Here is a 14309-nt window from a genome sequence, read left to right as displayed (position 1 = left end):
GCATTTTACAAAGGAGGCTTTTCACATTCCAGTGTCTTGCTAACAGCCTGTTAGGAGAGCCAGCTAAAGGCTTTCAATGGTTTGCTGGACATCCGCCAAAAGAACATTTACTAAAAAATTTCCCACTTACCGACGCGTTGTTTCATAACAACGTTCCCGTGTTTCTGCTGCTCAGAATGACCAGACATGAAACGGGAGAGCGAGGTGTCAGTGTGCTAGACTAGTGAGGTCAGTAAGTCAGAACACTGTTTGAAATAATCCAACAAATGGCAAAATATATGCTCAGAGACAACGGAGAAATATTTTATCCATCCTAGGATCTATAAACAGAACAAACAAAAGTTTTGGATACTCGATATTCAATTAGGAGAATGAAAGCAACTACGTTTTTGACTAGAAGCCTTTATACCTGTATGAACCATCTTTTACCAGTTCTTATCAGATATTTTCAATCAGTATAAACATGAATTATTTTACTGCCACGAGTCTGATATAAAATTAGTCAGGACAGTGTGAGATGTTTTTACTTTTGTTTACATAATCTGACTTTTTACTTAATCAGAATTTTACTAGCTTCAATTTGAGACATTTCTGAACAAGATCTTGGTGCATTTCATAGCAGACATGAGTCCAAAAAAGAAGTCCAAAGAAGAGATAAATAAATGTGTTGGAAGAGGACATGAAGTTAATTGATGCTGAGGATAGAGTTGAGTCGCTGTGCTGACCCCTAACGGGAAAAGCCGAAAGTAAAAGGAGATCAAAGGTATTTATTCTGTTAAAATAATAAGTAAATAAATAAAAATAAAGGTGGCACGGGGTGGTGCTGCAACCAGTGTGTATTTCCACATCGCATTCAGTGTTTCTGGAATATTCTTCAAAGCTACTGCAAATCCTGACCAAGCAACAAGGACAATAAGGACAATAAGGACAATAAGTAATTTCTATAACTGACTAATTAATAACTAAAGAGATACCTTCTCTTCTTGCCTAAAGTCTTAGCAACATTAGCAAGTACACAGGAAAAAGAGGCAGCACAATAAGAGCCTCAGAGTTTGCGTCACCTGAGCAGCAGCTCAAAACAGGAAGCCATAACAGGCGGGTTTGTGCTGACTCTCATGAAGTCTTGCTGAAGTGGGACTCTGTCTTAGCCATTTTTTAAGACTTTCCTTCTTTGCATTTCTCTGATTCTGACACATCTTCTCCTGTGTGTTGTTGCCTGCCTTCACCTTTGCTTCTGTGGAGTTTAGATTTCACTCTGCCTCCTTCACACTTGCTGTGGGATCCGGCCCATGAGCCACAGACAAATCTGTCATAGTGATGCGAATATTTCTGTGCAAACTGGATTTTTTTTATTATTTACATAATGCAGTAGTTCTTGGGAGAGTCTTGAAAGTACCGTAACTATGCCAACTCTTGCTCGGTGATGCTGATTTCAGCTGATGCAAGACTGCATAATGTGCTTTGGAACATAATAAACTTCTTATTGCTTCTTTTTGATGCATAGCTATGATTTCAACTGTTTTCAAAATCCATAACATCCTCTATCTAAACATCTGGTAAAAATATGCTTAGCAAATTACCTTTATTATTATTCCACTGCCATTTTATTGTGCTCAGGGTTCTAAGGATGATCTTTTTGTGTAAGTAACATGTTAATTTGTCCTGAAGACAAGGATGTTTTGTTTCGAGGACGAGGTGTTCTTTTTATATTGATAGAAGTGATGTGTGCAAATGTAAAGCCTCCTCATCATCTTCCTCCTCCTCTTTTTTACACAGATCCTATGTTAACATATTAAATCACGCTCACAACCATTCCTCTGTCATGCTGTTTCTCCTGAAATAGTAAAGTTGTAATCTAGATTGATATCAATAGATAATAAGCAGAGGGAATGTCTGCTCGCGGATCTCTAGTGCAGCGAATACCTCTGTTATGAAACACGGTTTTAGCATTTTCTGAGGCGCTCTGCCTGTCAGCCTCGATCTTGCTCATGCTGGGCTAGCGGACCAGGAGAGGAGAGGAAAGGAGAGCAGGGGAGGGGGAGGACAGGGAGGGAGGTAGGGGGTCATCTTGACTCTCATTTTTAGAAGCGGAGACTCCGCTTCATCTTTACTCTAAGCTGAGACAGGCAGCGAGCCAGATAGAGAAGAGACATTCATCTCTGCATCTCTCTCTCTCTCCCCTCCTCTCTCTCTCTCTCTCTCTCTCTCTCTCTCTCTCTCTCTCTCTCTCTCTCTCTCTCTCTCCTTCTCTCTCTCTTTCTCTTTCTCTTTGCAGGTAATTACTCCGTTTCGAAGGCTCATTCTCTGTGCAGAGAACAGAAAAGAGATGGAGGACTGGATCAGTTCTTTGAAATCGGTTCAGTCTAGAGAGCATTACGAGGTAAGCATTCCTCATCTCCTTTTTAGTGAGTATATCTTGTGGTTTTGTCATCTGTCCGGCTTGATCCTGATCTCATCGGAGTCTTGAACTTGGAGACACACGAAGCTTTCGGTCAGTGATCTAATATGTGACGCTGGGCATGTATGATGTGATATTTGTTTTGCATCGCTGAGGGCAGGGTTTTATACAGTATTTTCTAGCCATGAATTTCAAGATAAATGAACCTGCCACAAGAAACACTGTCCTCTCTCTCTCTCTCTCTCTCTCTCTCTCTCTCTCTCTCTCTCTCTCTCTCTCTCTCTCTCTCTCTCTCTCTCTCTCTCTCTCTCTCTCTCTCTCTCTCTCTCTCTCTCTCTCTCTGTGGAAGATCCCAAAGTCCTGGGGATTCTGTTGCCTGCTTCTCGATCCTGTTCTCTTGAACTTTCTATAAATATTTTTACACTTAACAAAAGTGTACACTGATGTAAATTTCTGCATATTTGAATGTGATGATTTGAATCTGCAAACTGTTGACAGATCACTTGATGTCGTTAGTTTATATTGAAGTTTATATTGCTTTGAAATAATCGGTAGGGGAGGATTACATAAGTCCTAATTCTCTGCAATACCACACCCTGAGCCCATGTTCCTCTATCAGCACCCACACATCTGCAAAGCGGGGCACAATCCATTCCTTCATTCTTTCTGATGAATAAAATCACTTCAGAAATGAGTGTTGATCTTATATATTAACCCATATATATATTATATATTTTCTCTTGTACAAGAGAAAAATGTATGCTGGGCATGTGTGGTACTTTGCTATATACAGTATGGAATGTAATGTGTGTGTGTGTGTGTGTGTGTGTGTGTGTGTGTGTGTGTGTGTGTGTGTGTGTGTGTGTGTGTGTGTGTGTATGTGTGTGTGCGTGCGAGTGTGTGTGTTTGTGTGTGTGTGTGAATTCTGCTTGTATTTGCTGCTAAAACAAATGAATAAATAACAAAGTAATTTAACTATGCTAAAGTGTATTTACTTTCTAGGACCTCCAAAAGAAGTCTTGTTGATCCTGGTTCTGCCGATTTTTTTTTTTTAACTTCTCCTTTGATAGACGGCACAGTTTAATGTGGAACATTTCTCAGGGATGCACAACTGGTATGCCTGCTCCCATGCTCGCCCCACCTTCTGCAACGTCTGCCGCGACAGCCTCTCAGGGGTGACTTCTCATGGCCTCTCCTGTGAAGGTACGTGCCCACTTCCTCTGTCTACATTCTCTCTTTACCTGCTAAAGCTCTCTCAGCTTGGTATATTCTAATCCGTCTTTAATTATGGATGCCATGTTTTGTTGATTCTTTCCATCTGCGTATTTAGTGCTGGGAAATGTGAGATTTTTTTTTTTATCAGTGCTTATCTACAGTTGCATATTTACAAAAAAGTCTGTGTGATATTTATGTCTATATGATTTTGATACCTGATTAAGTGTCAGATAAGGTCCTGCTAGGTTAAAATATTCACCCTAAAAATATCCTCTTGAGGATGGTGCATGCTAATGGACTGAAATCATGTGGAAAGATAGTGCTAATTAGGCTCGCAGACATGCAGATGGTGCTCATTAAACACCTCTGCACGTCACTGGATCCTGTAAAACCAGGAAGTAAAAATAACTTCACACCAACACTTTGTGCTCGTGAATCAGCTTGGTTTCATTTCTAGCAGGAGTCTATTTTTTCCTGTCGTACAAAGTTATTGCTGCAATGATCTGATGTTGTTTAAAAGATAGTTAAACATTAAACATTAATTCCATTTCTGAAGCAGGTGAATGTGCAGACCGGTTATTACGGGGAATTTACAAGCTTTCCATGGCTGCATTGTGACCATGAACGCAACATTATGAACCATTTCCCATCAATAACTTAGTGTTTGTGGAAAGAAATAAAACACTTTTCATTAAATGTTTCATCCCTTTTTCATCCCACAGTATGAGAAAGTTCTTAACGTGGCTTTCCTAAATGACCAGACTGGGAATGCTGTGAACTTCTTCATCTTTTTCATCTTTCCTGATGATAGATGGAGGTTGTGTTTCACTAACAGTGCCGAAGTGATAACTAAGGGACATTTTACAAAGATGTTGCATTTTTTTTTCCAGCACATGAAGTGAACAGCCAGAGCTTTCAGTGTCTTTCGAGTATTTATTCTGTTGAAATGTGTAATTAATCTCTAGTCTAGAACTAAAACCAAGAGCTGTCTGAAGAATCCTGAAGTTCACGCTGTCTTCTGGTGACAATGATTTTTTTCAATGCGTTTTTTGTTTAACCTGCAAGTAGCAAATGCTTGTTCCTCAGCCAAAGGTGTTTGTGTGTTTTTATACATAGTCTGCCATGGTTGTTCTGTAGCTTTATATAACTTTTGCTGTAGTATCACAACCTGCTGTAGTCCTGCTGAAGTATTGTTTATAAAAAAAGTTCTAGAAATTCCTTTTTGATATAATACATGTTTAGTATTCTGGGGGCAGGCATCCAATCAGAGCCCAACATTCATGATCCTGAAGCTTATGGTCGGTAAATAGTATAAAAGACATCCGATGCTCCGTGACTCCTAGACTGTATGTTTGAGGTTGAGACTAGTTATCGGCTGACAGCGAATACTCATCCAAACTCATTTGTTATCCACTTCGTTACTGACTCTGTATACTTTAAAGCTTCGGTAAAACTGAAAGCAAATACACAATTTTAAAGACTCAATAAGACAAGTTGTGCCTTGTGTTCATAGTCATGTCATGTGAGTCAATACATTTAATATAACATGTAATAACATTCATACATACAAGAAAATACTTACAATTCAAATGAAGCATTTAAGAACGGCAAAATTTGTGTTCAATTTGATTACATTTTTTTCTGTAACCCTTTGGTCATAAAGCATCTTCAAAGAATGATATAACTTATGAATTTGAATATTTATATACATATCAATTTATACCTAATGATAGCAAGGAAAATCTGAGATGCATGAGGAAGAGACCTTGAGAGGAACCAGAATTAAAACTGAATCCATCCTCATCTGGTGACTCCTGAGAGTGAGATTATCAATCATTTCCCTTCTATATCTGTGTACATTATGCTTAAAAATTGCAATTGTGTATCATGAAGTTCGTTCTAGTTATAACATGAATTCTCTTTTGATGAAGATATCAGCTGTTCACTGATGGAGACTTAAATGCCAAATTGCAAAAACTTGTGGCAGTCTTGAGCTATCAAAGCAATGCTGTTTGTATCAACTGCAGTCCATATCCATCTTTGGTTTCTAAGTAGTTCTGCCCACAGTAATCTCGTGTATCTTTAAGCTGTCCATGTGGAGCCGTACTCGGAAGCAGCGAGCGGTTTCCAAGTGATGAGACCTCCAACCAGAAGTAGGGCATCAGGATGGATCACTCAGGTCCAGAAAGCCAGACAGGATCACTGGTAGTTGTATTGTGTCCTTGATTGTAGTGACTTAAAGAAGTAAGAGCAGTAAAGTAAAAGATCTATTCAAGCCAGCTCAGAAAGCAAACATCTAGAGTGGCTGAAGAGCCTGTGAGTTTGGAGCGATCATTGCTGCTTATATTTCTCTTCGATTTCCTGCACCAGCAAATCAATAAGGATTGATGTGCGACATGGGCCCTAACATACTCAATATTTCTCACTGTCTAATTTCACAGAGACATCCTGTCCATTAGCTGCACGTCATATACAGTCTCATGATCGCTCAACGTTACCGAGTGTTCCGCAAATGGTTTGCTAACAGCTCTGAGAATGACATTAGCCTTATTGATTAGAACCTTGTTTTGAGAGCAATGGAGAATGTTTGGGTAGAGGCTCAGCTCAGATTGCAGCTGAAGTGTAGAACTATAGGGAGATGAGGCATTTCCTTATCGCTAATGTGGCTTTGGTAAGAGAGGGCTTTCCGAGACTTCACATCAGAGACTTTCCTCATTTATTATTGAGAGAGAGTGAAGCAGAGAGTGAAAACTCAAGGTCCACGGAGCATGTTCCAAATGCTGTGCCCCATTTTCTGCAAATGCTTCTACACGATTCTCTCGTTTTGAAGCACACGCTAAGGAAACTGCCAGAAACACTGTGTGTTGGTGCAGTGAGGGGGGGAGGGAAACGTTACCCCACCATCGTGATTAACACTGTCACTACAAATCTGACTAATTGAGCAGGTAATTGGAGACCCAGCGGCATATGGCAGAATAGAGGTGCGATCTGATCAGGTACAAAACTAGGAAGATTTCACTGAACTTACAGCGCAGACTCAGTGTTTGCATGTCGCATTGTGTGTAGGCGTATGGTTTCTAGATACTTTGTGCTTTGAGAGCCAGGCTTTAAAACAGAAACCAGCAGCAAGAGCTTTGTGCAGTGTGCTGGTAAGTAATCAGGACTGATATCTACGTTGATTACGAGGTGTTTTGGAAAAAAAAGGCTTACTGTACACTTTGGGTGCATTGGCTAAAGCAGGCAAACTGTTGTTAAAAGATTGCAGCCAATCAGTCAGCCACTTATTTCTCAGTGTGGACCGAGCCAGATGAACAGTTTTAATCTGATTAAACCTGCAATGCAATTTAGTAAAGGAAATCAGAGAGTTGCCAGCCATTAGCTTATTGCTCCTCACCCACACAAGTAGCGTGGGTAGAGGAACAGAGCGTGCAAATGTGTGTGTGTGTGTGTGTGTGTGTGTGTGTGTGTGTACATGTATGGAAGCCGATCTGTCGACTCAGTTTACTCTTAACGGGCCCTATTCAGAGTTGGCAACTTGAGGTCAAAATATAAAGTTCAAGATTAAGTTGGCAATGTACGTTTAAAATCCAGTATTTAAACACACATCTTCTTAAAGGCCTTATTTACATTTTCCATTCAAATTAATAAAATATCTCATATACATATACTGATAGTGTGCTTCATTTTGCTGCACCTTTTAAATGTGCATTGCTACCTGTGGAGGTTTTTTTTTTTTTTTTTTTTTTTGTAATTGCAAGCACCGAATTCTTTAAAACTCCTACCAGTGACGACACCTATGTGAAATAATATGTAAAAATAAAACACAAATAATGCAAGCTCCTACAAATATTGATGAGTATGCTTTCTTTTGCGTTAAGTTCTGCGAATGTAATCGATAACCGGGCGTAAACCTGCAATTTTAATCATTGTGTGAGGAACAAGCATGTAAACACACAAACTGTATTTCTTCTATCCAGGCAATGTGCGAGGGAGGACTGTCTGAAAAAGTGTGAAATCTACAGGCTGAGAATTGTGACAGATTATATATTCCTTTCTTTTTAAAACATTATCACAGCCAGGTTTCAATCTGATTTGATCTACATCCCAGAACCAGGTGCTTTTATTTATGGCAAAATGTATAATAACAAAAGAGTATGATAGGATACTGATAAAAGAATGATATTCAGGGAAGTCACACAAATCTGCCCGATCCTGGTGAAAGGACATGCCTCAGGAACAGCACATCAGTTTCCTCACATCAAAAACTTTTAAGACATTAAATATACAGTCACAGGAAAGAAGGAATACAGTTTAATTTACATTAATGAACAGTAACTCTCTTTTCAAAAACAAGCAATAAAAAATGCCATTAAAAACATATGAGTGCTCTTTACACAATATCTTTTTTTTTTTTTTTTACATGAATCTTAATTTAATATGAGGATCCTTTATTATTACCACATTATCTCATGAGAATCTTGGCAGCTTTGTGGTTGCCCAATTCCGCCACTTTACATCAGCTTTTAAACGCCATTCTGTGGCTCACACACTGTGCATTTATTAAGCGAATTCAGGCACAACTTGTAGCATGATAAATGAAATGTTCATTTCAGGCGCATTGTGAGAGCATCTTCTAGTTCGTCAGGTTTTGCACTACGTTTTCTGACGTGTAAATTAAATAGATTTTCTTTCTTTTTGGCCCATTTTAAGGCCCAATTCTGTTATTGGTTATTAACATTCATAGTTTATGTATTTGGAATGATTTTTTTAAAGAATTCACAGTGAAACAGAGGTTTACTGCTAAAGGAACTCATAATAGTTTTTCTTCCTTCTTTTCAGTGTGCAAATTTAAAGCCCACAAAAGGTGTGCTGTCAGGGCCACTAACAACTGTAAATGGACCACACTGGCGTCTATTGGGAGAGACATCATTGAGGATGAGGATGGGGTGAGTGATATCTGAAGTCTTGAAATCCTGCATTTTTTTTTTAGCATGAAGGACAACAGAAGATCAGAAAGCCAGAAAAAGAAGTAATGCAATGACCTGAATATTAGAGAAGGAAAGAGTTTGAGAGCGAGAAGGTGATGGAAGGTCAACCCAGTGGATTCAGAGAGGGAGAAAAGAGAGAAAGAGAGATTGAAGCAGGGACGGAAGAATGATGGAAAGCCACCAGGAGAGAGAGACAACAGTACTGGAAAAAAAGTTTAAGAAAAAGAAAACGACTCCATTAAATATAATGCAGTATGCATCTGTATTTGTTCTGTAGATCGCAATGCCACATCAGTGGCTGGAGGGCAACCTTCCAGTCAGTGCCAAGTGTGCTGTGTGTGACAAAACGTGTGGTAGCGTGCTGCGCTTGCAAGACTGGCGCTGTCTATGGTGCAAAGCAATGGTAAGGTCTTAATATTCTTCAAATCGACACACAGCAGCAGATTTATAGTTTCCACTTAAAGCAGAGGTTTTCAGTGTTCTTCACAAAGGGCTGCTGTGGCTGCAGGCTTTCAGCAAGATTTCCTGATTTGACTTGTTTAATCAGCTCACTTTAGTCTCCAATCAAAGATAAAGTGTGTGTCCAATTTGGCTGTAATGAAAGCCTGCAGCCACACCGGCCCTTTGCGGATAAGATTGAAGACAACTAGTTTAAAGCATTAAAGTTGGTGGGACACAGAATTGTTCTTTAATAATTGATTGAACTTTGTGAGCACTTTCTCAGAATGTGTTTCTGCTTTAACAGGTACACACAGCCTGCATGGATCTCTATCCCCGCAAGTGTCCTCTGGGCCAGTGCAAAGTGTCCATCATCCCCCCTACTGCCCTTAACAGTATTGACTCTGATGGTAGGCCTCGGAATGATTACTCTGTCTCGTTTGTAGAGTTTTTTCCACACTCACTTCTACAATTTCTAGATTTTAAGGTCCAGCTCTCGTATGCAATTTTGCTGGTTTATTCTTTAAGGTATTCTGAAAGACAATGAGAATCTATACATAAAATTGATGTAGCAGATGAAAACAAAAAGTTCATGTCAGTCTTCTTCACAGTAACCTGAGGTCTGACTGAAGGTATAGCAGAAGGCGGTACATCGATGGGTTTTGATTGAGTACACTTGTACATTTGTGTGTGTGTGTGTGTGTGTGTGTGTGTGTGTGTGTGTGTGTGTGTGTGTGTGTGTGTGTGTGTGTGTGTGTTTTGGAGTAGATGGAGCTCATTTGGTTTGCTAATCCCTCTCACAGCAGAAAGAATAATACCTTTTGCCTTGGCCTTCTGACCTGTTGTGATTAGATCAGGGATGTGGAGGATGTGTTCTCTCAGTCATCTGAGATACATTAGCACAGTGTGTTGTGATATCCCTTTACAATGTTTCCATTCTCTCCCCGAGTGCGTGGTCTTGTGCCTGTGCCACATGGAAAGTCACTTGTCTTGCTAGCAGCCTGTCTTCTGTGTATGTAAACATAATCGTCTGTGATAGGCCATGAGCTTGGAAAATTCAAGATGAAAGCAAACAGTAGATGTTCCCTCTCTCTCTCTCTCTCTCTCTCTCTCTCTCTCTCTCTCTCTCTCTCTCTCTCTCTCTCTCTCTCTCTCTCTCTCTCTCTCTCTCTCTCCCTCTCAAGGATGTATTACTAACCTGATGCAGAGGCTTCATCACTGCATTGTTTACTCAACCAGCCATCTTAGTGCATTTGCCACTACAGGTGTGTTTCCAGGAAATTGCCTGCCCCATTATTGATAATAAAATATAATACTATTTAGGAAAGTAGTCGTGCAGAGATCTATTAATAGAGCTGCACGGTAGGAGGTTACCTTTGGTGTTTTCCGTGCCAGCGTATGTGCCCTGATTTTTGAGGACATCCTCTATTGATCAGGCCTAAATGCCCATGAGGAAAAGAGCTTTGTTCCATTGCAGGAATGTGTAGCAGAGCAAAATGTTAGTTTGCAGCCAAAGGAAATAGATTTGCTTTTCTTAAAGAAAATACACTGTACTTGATGGAAACAAGAAAAGTAAACACAAAGACTGAGAGAACACCGAGGAGAAAGAAGGAGAGAGAGAAAGTGTGTGTATAAATAATGGAAACATCGAAAGAGTACGATGATGCAGAGAAAAAAGAAAACAGTGAGAGGAAAAGAGGAAAGAAATGATGAAAGAAGGAAAAATAGGAAAAGGTGACAGAAGGAAAATCTAGATCTAGACTGAAGAAGGCGATACACTTCACAATGAGGACTCCAGAGTAGGAGATTGTAACAGGAGTAATGAGCGTGCCTGAGCCACATTTTTAGAAGCTAAATGATTTTTATCTGTACACATAGTGCGTGGCATCCATCTGAAGTCCTGCACATAGGGTTCTTCACATCGGAGTGGATTGAGGAGACAGAAGAGAGACAGACTGAGAGGAAGGTGGCCTTCAGGGCTGAGGAGAGCAGGAGAAGGAATTCTAAAAAATGGGTGTTTTCTTTGTTTTTTCCTTATCAGTAGTTGGAAATTTTATTTGGGACAGGCACCATGGTTTAGTGGTTAGCGCATTTGCCTTACACTACCTGTGCTTCAGAGGTTTCCTCAGGTACTCCCCAGTCCGAAGATGCGTATTGTCAATAGTGTGTGAATGAGTGATTGTGCCCTGCAATGTATTGTACCCAAGTCCTCCAGGGAGAGACTAAAGATTGCCTAGGATTCTGTGTAGGATAAGCATTACAAAAAATGGATAGATTGATGGATGGATGGATGGATGGATGGAAGGGGTTTTACTTTGACTTATTGTTCAGTTCTGAGGAGTGTGTGTGTGCATGTGTGCACTGTGATGGATAAAGAAACAGCTCTTCCTCTGATTGCAGCCCCTCACATGCAAAAGAATTCCTCCTCAGAGCTAAATGGGTAGTGGGTAGTAGAGTGGTATCATAATTGCCAACCTGCCGACTGCCTTCGGCACATGTACAAGCTTCGTGACTCTGTCTTCTGCTGAAAGTAGAAAGAGCGGAGAAAAAGCAAAAAAAAAAAGAGAGACAGTAAGAGACAGAAGCAAGAAATAGACAGAAACAAGAAAGGAAAGATGCATAAGAGGATGATGGAAGGGAAGAGAGCATATATGTAGTGTACATGCTCATGCTCATGTACACAGATATGTGGCTGATGTGTTTCACAGTGCTGAATGCACATGCTGTTAGCACGTGACCTGCTCCACTCTGTAACTCTGATGCTGTGGGGAAGCTCTCTTAGCCCTGCTGTCTTAAACACACACACACACACATACACACACACACACACTCTCTATCTCTCTCATTCACACACATGTACACGAACGCACACACACACACATACACGTTCACGCACACAAACACACAATCTCTCTCACTCACACACACACACACGTATACACACACACACTCTCTCTCTCTCTCTCTCTCTCACACACACACACACGTACACAAACTCACTCACTCTCTCTCTCTCTCTCTTTTTCTCTCTCACGCACGTACACAAACACACGCAAACACACATACACACTCTCTCTCTCTCTATCTCTCTCTTTTTCTCTCTCACAGACGTACACAAACACACGCAAACACACATACACACACACACATACACACACTCTTTCTCTCTCTCTCTCTCTCTCTCTCACACACACACGTACTCAAACACACGTAAACATACACACACACAGACACACACACAAACTCTCTCTCTCTCTCTCTCTCTCTCTCTTTCTCTCGCTCTCTCTCTCACACACACACGTACTCAAACACACGTAAACATACACACACACACAGACACACACACAAACTCTCTCTCTCTCTCTCTCTCTCTCTCTCTCTTTCTCTCGCTCTCTCTCTCACACACACAGACACACACACGGGAATCCTGTAGTCTAATGTTCTTATAAACATCCATTTAAAGATCAATACACCACAAAGTGATACTAATAGATAGAGAAATTGAGAGCCTCATGATTGTTTCTGTTTACTATCACTTGAGGAAGAGAACTGCTCATTGTTGATTGGTTTATTTCTTTACTTCTGTGTACTATACACAGTCTGTGGCATGCTCAGATTTGACACTTTGCGTGTATTGACTCAGGCTTGACTTTTTTAAATGATTCAGTGGTGTAACTGAGTGTGTGCAAGCTGTGAATGCTACTGTTGGAAAAAAAAACTTGTGGTTTACTTTATTTAAGGGTAGTGTTCACTGAGCTACATGACACCTACATAAATCCTTAATGACAACTGACATAAACAAACATACAGTGCTGGAAAGGCTTATTCTGTTTGGACATAAAGAGATCTCCTTCAATATTACTGATATCAACATAAGACCTGAGTCAAACTTACTTACTTGACTGACTAACATTAGAATTAACTTTCTAGCTCAGTTGGAAAGTTAAATAAAGGTCACTTTCACAAAAGAAGCTCTGCATTGTCTCCTAACATTAACATGAATATCTGATTTATCACAGCAGGCTTTTGGTTGACCCTTAACTAAAGTGTGTTTCTTATTTCTGCTTACAAGTTTTATGAATATTTATGGCCATGTTAAGACTCTAAGGACAAAGGTATTTATATTTTTTCCTTACCATAAATCAGAATGTGCTTGTTTTTGATCTTTGACACGTTACAGGATCCCCGATATGTTGCAGAAGTACCCTGAGCACCGAGTCAGCTATCATAACATTTTAAAATGAAGTACGAGCTTCAACCTGGAAAATATAAAATCCTAAACCATAAAATTCTTATTGGAATAAACATTTTGAAATATATGAGTATTTCAGTTGTCATGAATACCATATACAGTAACACTATCCACGTTACCAAACATTAATATAGACAAATAAATCAATATTATGATGAGCTATGTGTGTAAATAAACCCTGAGAGCAAACACAGGAACAATGTTCCCCACTCCTAGTTGTAGTGCTGTTTTTAGTGCACAAACCCTTTTGTACTGAATTGTAATGTAAAAAAAACACAACAACACAACAGAGTGTATCATTTAAATCCAAAGAAAAACCTACAACATTCCACGTATTATATAGTGTATAGAATTATAAGGATTATATAAGTCACATTGTTCTCATTTCCCCATCTGGTGCTGTATCCGTCATACCTCATAACATTGCACTGTAACGCTCGGTGGAAAGGAACTCGTACTCTTAGTGCAAATCAATGTGACTCAGACTTTTCTTGTTTTAAATAGGTTGTTAGTCATTGGCCTTGCATAACTCTCACGTAACATTTATCGAGGTATAAAAGCATACATAAAGATTTTTCCGCAGTGATTCATACTTGAATTTATTGTTTTCTGTTTCTGTACAGGCTTTTGGAAAGCCACCTGTCCCCCATCATGTGCCAGCCCACTTCTTGTCTTTGTTAATTCCAAAAGTGGAGACAACCAAGGAGTGAAATTTCTGCGCCGCTTCAAACAGCTACTCAACCCTGCTCAGGTCTTCGACCTAATCAATGGTGGACCTCATTTAGGGTAAGTCATGCTGAAACCTGGGAATATACACAGCAAGATATGTCATTTTATCAGTTGTTTTTATATGATTATACAAACCATTAAGTTGTGAACATCAGTGTTATGATGTTTTTCAGCCTACGCTTATTTCAGAAATTTGATAACTTCCGAATCCTTGTATGTGGCGGAGACGGAAGTGTCGGTTGGGTCCTATCCGAAATTGATAAACTCAGTCTTCACAAACAGGTATGTG

The 14309-nt window shown here is 39.8% G+C and overlaps 1 protein-coding gene across 11 annotated transcripts in view; it reads left to right on the top strand.

Annotated features, from left to right (window-relative positions):
* dgkh (diacylglycerol kinase, eta) overlaps window positions 1-14309 on the top strand; it is a 54777-nt gene that overhangs the window by 22497 nt on the left and 17971 nt on the right. For 9 of the 11 annotated variants that reach the window (XM_027164412.2, XM_047814869.1, XM_047814868.1 and 6 more), the window contains 7 exons: window positions 2276-2380; window positions 3469-3601; window positions 8453-8559; window positions 8879-9004; window positions 9347-9449; window positions 13915-14077; window positions 14194-14302. In XM_027164412.2, coding sequence (XP_027020213.2) covers window positions 2276-2380; window positions 3469-3601; window positions 8453-8559; window positions 8879-9004; window positions 9347-9449; window positions 13915-14077; window positions 14194-14302 — 846 coding nt within the window. Of the gene's footprint in view, window positions 1-2031; window positions 2056-2275; window positions 2381-3400; window positions 3602-8452; window positions 8560-8878; window positions 9005-9346; window positions 9450-13914; window positions 14078-14193; window positions 14303-14309 lie in introns of those variants that run through there. The other 2 variants (XM_047814875.1, XM_047814876.1) reach the window with 2 other exon arrangements.

This window comes from Tachysurus fulvidraco, chromosome 6 (assembly GCF_022655615.1).
Source record: "Tachysurus fulvidraco isolate hzauxx_2018 chromosome 6, HZAU_PFXX_2.0, whole genome shotgun sequence".
In the NCBI taxonomy this organism is placed as follows: Eukaryota; Metazoa; Chordata; class Actinopteri; order Siluriformes; family Bagridae; genus Tachysurus; species Tachysurus fulvidraco.
The sequence above is the reverse complement of the archived record's forward strand: the minus strand, read 5'-3'. Positions and strand labels throughout refer to the sequence as shown.